The sequence below is a fragment of the Xenopus laevis genome, chromosome 9_10L, assembly GCF_017654675.1.
Source record: "Xenopus laevis strain J_2021 chromosome 9_10L, Xenopus_laevis_v10.1, whole genome shotgun sequence".
Lineage (NCBI taxonomy): Eukaryota > Metazoa > Chordata > Amphibia > Anura > Pipidae > Xenopus > Xenopus laevis.
The window spans coordinates 132,967,443-132,980,134 of NC_054387.1; the positions used below are offsets into that span (position 1 = coordinate 132,967,443).

Sequence of the window (12,692 nt, forward strand, 5' to 3'; positions counted from 1 at the left end):
CGGAACTAGGGGTAGGCACAGTAGGCACAGTAGGCACGTGCCTAGGGTGCAATGCTTGGGTGGCGCCTGGCACATACCTTTAACTGCTGCCTACCCCAGTCCAGTCTGGAGTCCTGTTCTGTGCGATTGCGCGAACCTAAGTGGCAGTCAGCGCGCTTGCGCCGTGATGTGCCTGTCAGCACGCATGTACACGCTCATATACACGCTTAGTGGAGGGGGCAATGTGGCCGTATTGGCCAGAGGAGCTGAATGGAACAGCTAGCAGACATTGTTTCAACTATGAACCGGCCATGTATACAAAATGCAGCATTCGGGGAGGGACTTTAATGATGTTCAAAGTCCCTGATGAGCGGCTCATTGTGCTACAACAAGTACCAATAGAACCTCTCCTTCTCATCCCTCCCCCAGGACCTGACATAATCATAGAGTTGTCTCATCTTCTTCTCCTGGGAGGTTCTGTTGCTTCTCACTTTGTCGTACTGTTCATCAGTCAGAATTTTATCACCCAGGAGATTATCCAGAACTGGGTCAATGTTGGGACACCCTGGTAATCAGAACTACTCGGTGCTGATCAACAAAGTCCATCTCTAGGAAGGAAGCATAAATAATTATGAATTGTAAAAATTTGCTGTTTTAGCCAAAAAGAATGTAGAAAATGTTAAGAGAATCTCACAAACACCATATATGTTGCAGGTAGAGAACTTACCCCTTTTATTGTGACCACCTGCAACAAATATGGTGTTTGTGCAATTCGCTTAACATTTTCTACATTGTACAGACGTGTGCTGACAAGAGAGATCTGCACCACCAAGCCAGGAACATCATAGGTGCGGCTTTATCTACATACAGGGCTCTCATGATTCCCTTTAATACAGTAACATCTCTTTCTACACTTGAAAACAGTAAAAACTATGTGGTGCATGACAGTCTCAACCATATTCGATTCTTAGGTAAAAACGCTTATTCACCCAATTAACAACTGCTATGGAAATGTAGGGAAAACCCTTGCTCTTATCCCTGTAAGCAGAGATCAAGCCCAGAGCCTGTGTCTGTATCTATGTGCTGTAAACTGTTACCTAGCAACCAGCTATTCAGTGCAACAGGAAGTGACACAGCAGCTAGTGAGTGGCTGGCAGGAAGAGGAAGTCACAGAGACTGGCAAAAGAAGAGAGCCTGGCATAGAGAGCCGCATAGTGGACAGAGAAGGAAGCAAGAGAGCTGCTGGTGGGCCCAGAGAGCTGAGAGGCTGCACCACAAGTATTCATTTGGATCAGGCTGCACAGGGAAGCCACATACTGGAGAGACTGAGAGTGTTAAAGGAATACAGACTGGAGGAACAACCAGCAGGAGATTCCTATCTGAGCCTCCAAAGGGGCTGGTAGTCTCACTATATGAATGACTGTGTTGGATTTGCCTGGAGAGAGCTCTAAAGTCTCCAAAGAGGATTTATGAATATCCTGGTTAAATCGACAGTACCCTAAAGAAGCGCTGAAGATGCAGAGACTGTTATTGAAAGGACATTAAAGGACTTTTAGTTAGATAGACAGATTGCGCTAGCAAGTCAGTTAGTGAGGCCCTATTGCCACCAGTTAGGAGTGATGCCTGTATTAGGTGCCCATTTATTTTAGATAAACAGTTATTTAAGTTAACCAATACTGTGTGTGTTATTACTGTATTCCTAGTGGGGCCACCCGTAGGTGTATTTCCGGATCCCACTAGATGGAGGCACTGCGCTAGTAAGTACCAGGTACCCAGTCTCTCCCAATACCACTGCGGAGTTGCTCAGGTTTGTCCCATGTCATCAGGTAAGGGCCACACGTGGAGTGTAACACGACACACGTGGAGTGTAACACCGACAAAGGGGGTATCGACAGAAGCTTATGCAGTGAGACTGATTAATAATCAGAATGGGAATAAACAGACTGGACTAGCTCCTGTGTTGCCATGTAATGTAATGTGGATTTTATAGTTTCTTCAATTGTTTCGTGAAACTTTTTCCCAGCTCTCCAGAGCCAGTGGTGAAATGAATATGCTAAATAATCCTCCAATGAGAATCCCAGCTGATCTGTATCAATGTGGCTCCATGTTCTCTGTTCCTGCAACTGGAGTTGGAAGCTTTAAGCCCAGTTTCCCAGCACTGAACAAGCCTGTCCTTTATCCCAATGTCTGATTCCAGTGTCATATAATGAAGAATAAAATGATACATAATCACTGTGTGTAAGATGAGAGTAAGATGGCTGATGGGAATCAGAATTCTCATCGGTGGATTCTCTTGCATTAATAATGACGTTTTATAGTTGGATTTTAAAGAGGTTTTTAAGAAAATGTATCCTGGGGGGGGCTCAGAAATCAGATACTGATCAGATAACCACTATCACTGGGCATAGTAAACTAGGTGTTTTATAATTAATGGTAGATATAAACTTACACTGCCCTATCAGATACATATTATAATAGTATGTCATAATATATAACACCCATTACTATTTGAACTGTAACTCCCAAATCTCAGCTTTTGGATGATGTCTGTTCCCCATGATGTTGCCTTACTATACACACCATATCCAACAGTTACACCCCTTTCCTTGACACAATCTTGCCTTACTATACACACACAGGCCCGTCATCAGGGGGTGACAGGGGGGACAAGTGGCCCGGGCATGAAGGGGGACCCAGCAGTGCTGCACTTTTCAAAGAGCCAGGCCCCCCGTGAGAGCGCAGAAGCCTTGCAGCCATTTTTGAAGTCCCAAACAGCCGAAATGCCATAAAGCTGAACAGCCGAAGGACCCGAAGCCATGAAAAGACCCGAAGTCACAAAAACAGCCGAAATTGAGGTCCTGAAGCGAGAAAAAGACCCAAAGTGACAAAAGGAGGCGAAGTTGAAGTCTCGAGTTCAATTGTACTGAATTCCAATTTGTGTTTTGTTTTTTTAATCCCCTGGCCATCAATGTATTATTTTAATATTCTATAGGGCCCCTGCCACCAATGTTTTTTAAAAAAAATGTTTTTTGGGGCCCCAATTTTTTTTATCTTGTAAGGGGGGCCCTGGCGCCAATGTTTTTTTAAAAAATAATTTTTGGGGCCCACATTTTTTTTAACTTGTAAGGGGGGCCCTGGCACCAATATTTTTATAAAAAATATATATTTTTTTTACTTGTAAGGGTGGCCCTGGCACCAATGCTTTTTAAAAAAACATTTATGGGGGGGCCTGGCGACAATGTTTTGTTTTTTTTAACTTTCTTTAAATGTTTTAACTTTTTTTTGACCATCAATAGCTTTATAACTTGTGTGTGCGTGGGGGGGGTTACTTATTTAGCGCTAATGTCTGCTTGGTCTTTTAACTGTGACGTGGAGTGGGCGGCATCTGTGGCGGGGCTTGGGCGCCAGTGTGGGCGGGGCCCAGGGGGCCTCGAGATTTCTAATGGCGGCCCTGTACACACAATATCCAACAGTTATACCTCTTCTTTTGACACAATCGTGCAGTACTATACACACAGACTATCACAGTTATACCCCTTCCCTTGACACAATCCTGCCTACTATTCACAGTTACAACCACTTCTGTTGGTATTTATTGCCTTACTATGCATTCTGCCTTTCAGATGTTTAAATGAAGAAGAAATACAAGTGAAACGGTACTAGAACTGTAGCTCCAATTTGCACCCCCTAAACAAAGCTCTAGGGATAAAACCACTGTGTGTAACATTAGTCAGACACTGGATGAGCGTCACTTACTTCCCAAAGCTTTCACAGGGTCCTCACAGTGTTAGGGGTTTCTGTTGCATCTACATCAGTTACACACAGTTGTATATCAGCTCAGTGCGCACTTCTTTCCTTATAGTCACCCTACCTGTGTTTCTGTGGTACAGAATGCTCAGGACTTGGAGTTTTCCGGATAACAGTTCTTTCTTTAATTTGGGTCTTCATACCTTAAGTCTACTAGAAATTCATTTAAAGATTAAATAAACCCAACAGGCTGGTTTTGCATCCAATAAGGATTAATTATATCTTAGTTGGGATCAAGTATTATTACAGAGAAAAGGGAAATTATTGTTTATAATTTTGATTATTTAGATAAAATTAAGTCTATGGAAGATGGCCTTTCCGTAATTCTGAGCTTTCTGATAAGGGGTTTCTGAATAACGGATCCCATATCTGTATATTATTGGCTACAATTTTTCCCATATGTCTTCTTTAAGTGGAAGAATGTTAATTCACAAAAAAAAAAATCAATATTAACCAGGAAAAATAGTTTTATTTCATAAAGATACAAAATGTAGAAAATGTTCCTGTCTGAGTAAACTGGGCAGTTTAACATGACACTATTGTCTCCTGTAATATGGGGAAAAAAGGCATCGCCTAATGGAAAATGACACTTGGATTCTCAGATACTGAAGTGAACAGTCTGACTGGCGGCATGAGAGAAAGTCAGTATCCCGGGAAGGGTTGGAAGTCTGTAGACACTATTTTCAACTTTAATCTGGCCATGTATACAAACGAGAATTCAGGGAATGAGACTCATGAGTTCATCTCAAGGTCCTTGATGAGAGGCTTATTGTGCTTCAACAAGTACTGGTAGAACCTCTCCTTCTCATCCCTCCCCCAGGACCTGACATAATCATAGAGTTGTCTCATCTTCTCCTGGGAGGTTCTGTTGCTTCTCACTGTGTCGTACTGTTCATCAGTCAGAATTTTATTATCCAGGAGATTATCCAGAACTGGATCAATGTGAGACATCCTGGTAATCAGAGCTGCTCGGTGCTTATCCACAAAGCTCTGTCCAACTGTGGGAGGGAAGGAGAAATTACTGTTTGGCCAAATAGATAGACTTTAGGTAAAATACAGATGAAACAATATCTAGAGATAGAAAGACATATGAAATATAAGAAATGCAACCCTATGGGTTGGAGCCAAGAAATCTGCCCCGCGACATTGAGGTTGGGTTTCCATAATTCCCTTTAGTCTTCCCACAATAAAAAATGAGGTGTGTTCTTATCCAGTTCTAGTGGAACCATACGATGTGAATTCATTTAAAATCAGTGATGCACCCTGTGTATTTTGAGGTTACGTTTTAAGAGGATAATGTGGTGACTCTGGCAGGAACATGTTCTTCCTGTTTCATATTCACTTTGGATTCATAGGCGTCGGAACCGAGGGGAGCGTGGCCCCCCCAGAATTTCACCCCATCTCATATGCTGCAGACATTTTATATATTTTTTCCCCCCATCTACCCGGACTGCCCGCTGCCTTTACAAGGTAAATTACATTTATGATTTGGGCAGTTATAGTCAACTGATTTTGAAAGCCTGAGAACATCAAGACCATGTTGTTGGCCTTCACTGGCATTCATTATTAGTGGCATGGGCATTGCATGGATGCAGGGTCCGATTGGGCCACTGGGACAGGAAAAAACCTGGTGGTCCCTGGCTCTTTTGGGCCCCACCGGCCCAGACCTGTTTCTGCACTTGCTCTTCTTTCCGGTCACGCTGCAGCAATGGAAAATGTACATGCGAGCATGGGAGGGGGTGGGAGGTATTTAAGCACAGAGGAGTTTGCGCTGGGGGGCCAGGGGGATGGTGTAGGGGGCCGTGGGCCCCCCAGTCCAGCCCTGCATGGATGTAACTGGGTGTAGCCAGTGTGGATGACGCATATGGTGTTTCCAACCAGGAATGAGAAGAGAGATGTAAATGTGATTGTAGTTTTGAGTTTGACTCACCTGTAGGGGTCACTCTTTCATTACCTGCCTCAGGCTTTACTGAAGGGGTTGGAGCAGCAACTGGAAACAAGAGAGACAACAAAAGAGTAAATATTGAGCAGCCACATCTACTGAACATACATCAGTCATAAAAAGCAGTCAACCTACAGCCTGAACTACAACTCCCAACACCCTTCAGCTGTACTTCACAACAAACGAAGGCCCACAGTTTGCTCAACACTCGTAATAAAGTTACTGTCCCCATCTTGCCCTCGACAAACTCCGCTAGTCCCAGTGCCCCGATCAGCCTGATGAAGTCACTCCACTCCCCATTTACTTTAATCAGATATTGATTTCAATGCCTCAAAGCAAAATAACACATTTAAAGGGGAAATTAACTTAAAAATTCATTATCAGTATATATAGTAGATTAATATGAACTAAGCAGCTTCTCATTTGCCTACTCTATGTGATCATTGTGTCTTATGATTCTGTTCTGCTTCTTTTTAACCTGAAAATGTAAAAGACTGTATGGTTGCTAGGGTCAAAGTGTAGCAACCAGAATGCAGATTAATTTAAATAATTTGTGTTGTAATCCTTGCCCCTGTTTACTTCAATGTTTGCAGACTAACCACTGCCCAGGGTCGATGGTAATTGACCTTAGCAACCATATAACACTTTGTGGGGCTGATTTATCAATGTTCAGATTCAAATTTTTAACAGGATTTTAGGTTTTTATTTTAATACGTTTTTTTTTTTTTTTTAAATTTGAATTGTTTAACAAATAAGCAAACATAAGAGATTGGAAACTTTCAGGTTTATTTGAAAGAGGAAAAACTGTAAAATTCACAAAAATGTTGATTTATAGGCCTCCAAGATGCGACAAATATTTCAATTATTACACAAACATGCAGATATACATCAGGCGTTCTAACTAACACAAGTGCAAATTTGCACCAGTTCTATATTTATATTATATTATAATATTTTATTTATATATTATATTTATATTGTATTTATATTATATTATTATATTGTATTTATATATTATATTCATATTGAATTATATGAATATTTATATTGTATTTATATTATATTATATTCTTATTATATTTAAATTTGCTGTGAGAATGAATGAGTAGGAATAAAATAAACTTCACTCAGAATGTGGTTATGCTACGAGCGTTATCCATTCAAGGAGATCCCATTTCAGATGTAAAACAGAAATGCAGATCATTTAATAATCACAAGAAAAGGATAAATATCAAATGGGCAATGATGGAAAGAATTGTAGTTTCAGAAAGTCTCCACTTGTCTCACAGAGCCCCCGGCACAATCATTAGGGTCCTTATAAGCCCAGGGATAAGATCTCTGGATATAAATATATGTCTGACAGGAGGAATTGCTGCAGTTAATATAAAGCACATTTACTTACACAGACACTCACCTTCCTGCCAGGATTTCCTAAGCTTTCCATGGTGTTCCATATCCCCAATAGCAGTCAGCACTCCCAGGGTCACCTCAATCCCATAGGTCTCTGCATAGAAACTGATAATGAGATCAGCCACATCATCCTCATCTGCCTTCTCCAGGCGACACTTAGGGATCACTTTGTACCCGGCATTGACCTCCCAGTCATTCAGCTTCCCCTTAAACTTCTTGAACTGCTTCTCCCCCAACTCCTCCAGGGTCTCCAGCAGCAGGTCCCTGACAGTCTGGCCCATTGTTCCTCACCGAGCTCCTCTGTAAATAGAAGCAAACGTGGTACTTCCTTGTTATTTCAATTCACCGCCCATTTCTTCTGCGGAGATGTTAGTCCAGATGTAAGTGCCTCCCCCTCCCCCAGCAACACTATTGACTTTGCCTCTAGCAACTCATTTCCAGGAACAGAAACCGAAAGTGCAGAGAAGCTGTCTGTATTCTGTCCTTACTCCAACCCTTCTGTATTCTGTCCTTGCACCAACCCTTCTGTATTCTGTCCTTGCACCAACCCTTCTGTATTCTGTCCTTGCACCAACCTGTCTGTATTCTGTCCTTGCACCAACCCTTCTGTATTCTGTCCTTGCGCCAACCTGTCTGTATTCTGTCCTTGCACCAACCTGTCTGTATTCTGTCCTTGCACCAACCCGTCTGTATTCTGTCCTTGCTCCAACCCGTCTGTATTCTGTCCTTGCACCAACCTGTCTGTATTCTGTCCTCGCTCCAACCTGTCTGTATTCTGTCCTCGCTCCAACCTGTCTGTATTCTGTCCTTACTCCAACCTGTCTGTATACCTCCCAAAATTTTGGAAAAAGAAAGAGTGACAAAAAGATTTGCCGCTTGTAGCGTGGCAACATTTTTTGACCTTGCCCATTTTTGTGGCCACACCACCTAATTACAATGTCCATGTTACAACATTTGGCAGGTTATGAAAGTTGCCCTTTAAGCTGCATGTGTCAGTTTCCCCAAGAGATCCACTTATCTTAAATTGTTACAATTGTTTCTTTGATTATCTTAAATAGTTACACAAGTGTTCCTGTCTCGTATTCTGGGCTCTCTGCCAAATTAGAAGCTTTGTATCTTTGTCTGGCTGGTCAGTACCGAAGATGAAAGAGAAAGTTGGGACATTTAAGTAACAATGCGGGATTGCGGGTTGAGCTGTCAAATTTGGGACGGTCCTGTGAAAAACAGGACAGTGGGCAGGTATGTGTGTCTTCTGTTCTTGCACCAACCTGTCTGTATTCCGTCCTTACTCCAACCTGTCTGTATTCTGTCCTTACTCCAACCTGTCTGGGCTGATTATAGGGAAGGGTAGAAAGAGACTCTATGGTACATTCTTTTTCTGCAGATAAGATCATAAGATGAGGCATTTGCCATACAATTCACCATTCAACAGAACAGCACCCCCTAATGGTCATACATGTGACACGCAAGGAGCACCATGTGGGAATGGGCACTGCTTACTAACATGTAGCCCTGCAAGAAAACCCAGGAGCAGCCACAGGCAGAAGGTGCATTAGAAGCTGAGGTTTAAGGCATGTACTTAGCGATAGGACTCCCTTCCCTTCTATTCTGCATATCTTAACAGGTGGGATTCAGATAGAGAAATAGAATGGCACTCTAATGGGACAAACATTGCTCCGCTTTGCAGGACAGCATTTGTGGATCTCTCTCCTGATTGTTCTGTGCACTTGCCTCTCTGTACAGCTTCCCCTTTGTTTCACACTCAGGTCTGGATCCCTGAGAATCTCTGGGGAAGAGACTGAAGGGAACAGGTAATTACTCCATGGGATCCCACGGGGCTGGTGGGTGTTAGTACAGTCCGGAAAATATTTGATCGGGTGCCTTCGAAGGCACCTAAACATCGGCCATTGTCAGATACAGGTGGAATTCTGTTGTTTCTATATCTGATGATTCAGCTCTAAACGTGTGTATTGAAACAAACCATCTTTCTTGGAAACATTGTAATTGTAACATCTACGGCACCTTAAGGGTGAAATAAGTTATTGTCATTGGTAACAGCAGTGGGGTGAGAGGAAGGGGTATTGAAAATGAATAATATTCACAGTGGCTCAATTCAAGTGTTTATTAGTGAAGAATAACCACAGCAAACAACATCTAAATCATTGTATCAGATTATATTAAAGGAAACATAGGATAAATGAAAAAAAATAATTTGTAGGCAATTCTGAGTAATATATGGTGTTGCTTTTACATGGGGCTAAACATTAATATTATCTTTAAATATAGCCCCTTTATTGGAGCTCCCTATAGATGTTCTCTGGTCCCTGTCTGTGTTTCACATGAGGGGTGGGCGTGTCCTAACGGTCCCTGCCAGAAGCACAGTAGGAGGGGGACAGCCAATCACAGCCCTGCAGTCACACAAGCACAGACAGGCTTCAGTTCCCTATCAGGTCCTGCTAGCTGCTGATTGGTTCCTGTACTACAGTGCAGTGAGCTGAGTGCACAGCCTGGGAATTCAGGGAGCAGCAAGTGGAAGAGAAGGGAGGGATTATTAGGGTTTTTGCAGAAATATTCAATAAATCAGCCTGAAACACTACTTTTTTTAAGCACAATTCTTCTATATCTAAACGAGTATAATACACTGGTACCTTCTTGTTTTTTTTTTTTTTACACAAAATGTCTCCTTTAAACCAAACCACAAGGCAGTGTCCCACCTCTGTCTGCATACCTCATGCAGGGTCGGACTGGCCCGGCGGGAGACCAGGTAAAACCTGGTGGGTCCAGGCCCTTATGAGCCCAGACCAGCTCCCCCGGCTGTCTTCCCGCAGTGCCGGGTTTTTCATGAATGCGTGTATTGCATAATTTTTGCGCATGTGTGCAGCCTTTAAAAGGTCAGGAGGGGGGGCTCCAGGACTGCCAGGAGGGCCCTTTGTTTTGCAGCCCCGGTGGGCCCCCCAAGTCTCCAGTCTGACCCTGACCTCATGTCAGCCATTCCCTCCTTAGGGAATATACATTTGAATTGAGCAACTTTGTATTTGATTTATATTTGCACCTCTTTTAAATTTCAAAGGACTGAAGAAGACAGAAAAGTATTTCACTTAAACCAATTATCCCCTATAAATCGTCACTTAGCAACTATTTCCCTTCCCTTGAAAAAGAAAAAAATAGATTAATGCAACGTTATAGCAATACCATTTACCCTACTTCAATGGTGAACAATCGACACAAGCTTATAACTGAGAAATATGTCTGAAGTGCTGTGCAATTCATCCAATTCATTAGTTCACAATGATGGTAATTTTAGGTAAAAAGTTAATCACTTATTGGATGATAATTAATTTAAACCTAAGTTTGGCGACACATGGGGCTACTGGGGGAGATTAGTTGCCCGTCGACAAATCGCCTCTTCTTCGGAGACATCTCCCCTAAATGCCTTCCACCAGCTAGAATGTAAATCGCTGGCGGGATGGAACGCTTATCTCTACCGTACGTCTCCATTGTAACGCCATGGGGCTTTTCAGGTTTTCCAGGTTAAGCCAGATTCTCCTACCGCATTGGGCAGGGCTAAATGACAAGACCACAGTCCCGGTTACCCTGCCTTCTCCAGCTTTGTGTTGTCCCGGGGATAGAAATTATTAGGCAGTAGAGGTGCTGCACTGCCTTGACTACATCCTCAGGGAATGCACCTGCCTCTGATATACTGTCTGACACGTGTGCCTATATATTCTACAAATGCCTCTTTACTGATGTAAGTAACCTGTGGATCATTTGTATCTGACAAATAAAGTTATTTTGCAAAAACCTGGTGGCACCCATTACTTTATTGGTTAAAGCACAGCAGCTTGTGGGAGTTGTAGTTGCACTACACCGCGCCTTCATTTCTTCCACTTTGCAAAGGCCCTGCCTTAAGTGCTGGAGTCCAGAGTAACCCATGCTCTAATATACTAGCTGGCTGCTAACCCCATTGGCCGGTATAGTCCAAAAGCGTGTTACATAACTATATTTCACTGTGAAAAAAATTGTATGGGCAGTACCCAAACTCCCTTTCTCTTGCCGTAACCAGTCCTCCAAATTGCACTATGAGCTGCATCACACATTTCACTCTGAGCTGCATCACACATTTCACTCAGCTACATCACGCATTTCACTCAGCTACATCACGCATTTCACTCAGCTACATCACGCATTTCACTCAGCTACATCACGCATTTCACTCAGCTACATCACGCATTTCACTCAGCTACATCACGCATTTCACTCAGCTACATCACGCATTTCACTCAGCTACATCACGCATTTCACTCAGCTACATCACGCATTTCACTCAGCTACATCACGCATTTCACTCTGAGCTACATCACGAATTTCACTCAGCTACATCACACATTTCACTCAGCTACATCACGCATTTCACTCTGAGCTACATCACGCATTTCACTCAGCTACATCACGCATTTCACTCTGAGCTACATCACGCATTTCACTCTGAGCTGCATTACAACCTAAATTGTTACAATTACTTATTTGCTTATCTCAAAATTGTTACAAAGTATCTTAGTTGCACCTGGTGACTGTTCTGGGCTCTCTGCCAAAGGCCCAATTAAGTTAGAAACTTTCTTTTTCTGGCTGTTCAGTGCAGAGAAAGTTGGGACTTTTCAGTACAAACGCGGGACTGTGGGTTGAGCTGTCAAAAGCGGAACGGTCACGCTGAAAATAGGACAGTTGGGAGGTATGCTGGTACAGTATAGTATAACCATAAACAATGTACTTTTATAACTTTGTTAAAGGAGTCATTTTGTGTAAAAAATAAGAATGTACCAGTACATTATACTCATTTAGATATAGAAGAATTGTGCTTAAAAAAGTAGTGTTTCAGGCTGATTTATTGAATATTTCTGCAAAAACCCTAATAATCCCTCCCTTCTCTTCCACTTGCTGCTCCCTGAATTCCCAGGCTGTGCACTCAGCTCACTGCACTGTAGGACAGGAACCAATCAGCAGCTAGCAGGACCTGATAGGGAACTGAAGCCTGTCTGTGCTTGTGTGACTGCAGGGCTGTGATTGGCTGTCCCCCTCCTACTGTGCTTCTGGCAGGGACCGTTAGGACACGCCCACCCCTCATGTGAAACACAGACAGGGACCAGAGAACATCTATAGGGAGCTCCAATAAAGGGGCTATTTTTAAAGATAATATTAATGTTTAGCCCCATGTAAAAGCAACACCATATATTACTTATAATTGCCTACACAATTAGGGTTTTTTTCAATTATCCTATAAGAACTAAGAGAAATTTCCTGATTTAGAAGAAATTTTATCATATCTAAAATCGTCTACAAGATGCCGTCCGTTTTAGACGTGAAAATTTAGCCATTTTTGAACAATTTGTCCCCTTATTTAGATACTTTAAATTCTAATGACAAACTGATGTTTAATAAATTCGTGTGACTCCCGGAGAGCCTTCTATTCACTTCCCCTGATGTTCCATAGGTTACTTATGTTTTCATCATTCATTCCTTTTTATGAGAGAGAGGAAAGTGTTATTCAGTTTCAAAA

General features: G+C 42.4%; 1 protein-coding gene across 2 annotated transcripts; it reads right to left on the reverse strand.

Moving 5' to 3' along the window:
* Window positions 1-4,235: 4,235 nt before the first annotated feature.
* On the reverse strand, window positions 4,236-7,551 carry pycard.L (PYD and CARD domain containing L homeolog). 2 transcript variants are annotated; one of them, XM_041575653.1, is made up of 3 exons: window positions 7,131-7,551; window positions 5,717-5,776; window positions 4,236-4,784 (listed from the first exon to the last, which is right to left on the reverse strand). In XM_041575653.1, exons 1-3 carry the CDS (start codon window positions 7,417-7,419, stop codon window positions 4,519-4,521), a joined length of 615 nt encoding a protein of 204 aa, XP_041431587.1. In that variant the 5' UTR covers window positions 7,420-7,551; the 3' UTR covers window positions 4,236-4,518.
* Window positions 7,552-12,692: the final 5,141 nt, after the last annotated feature.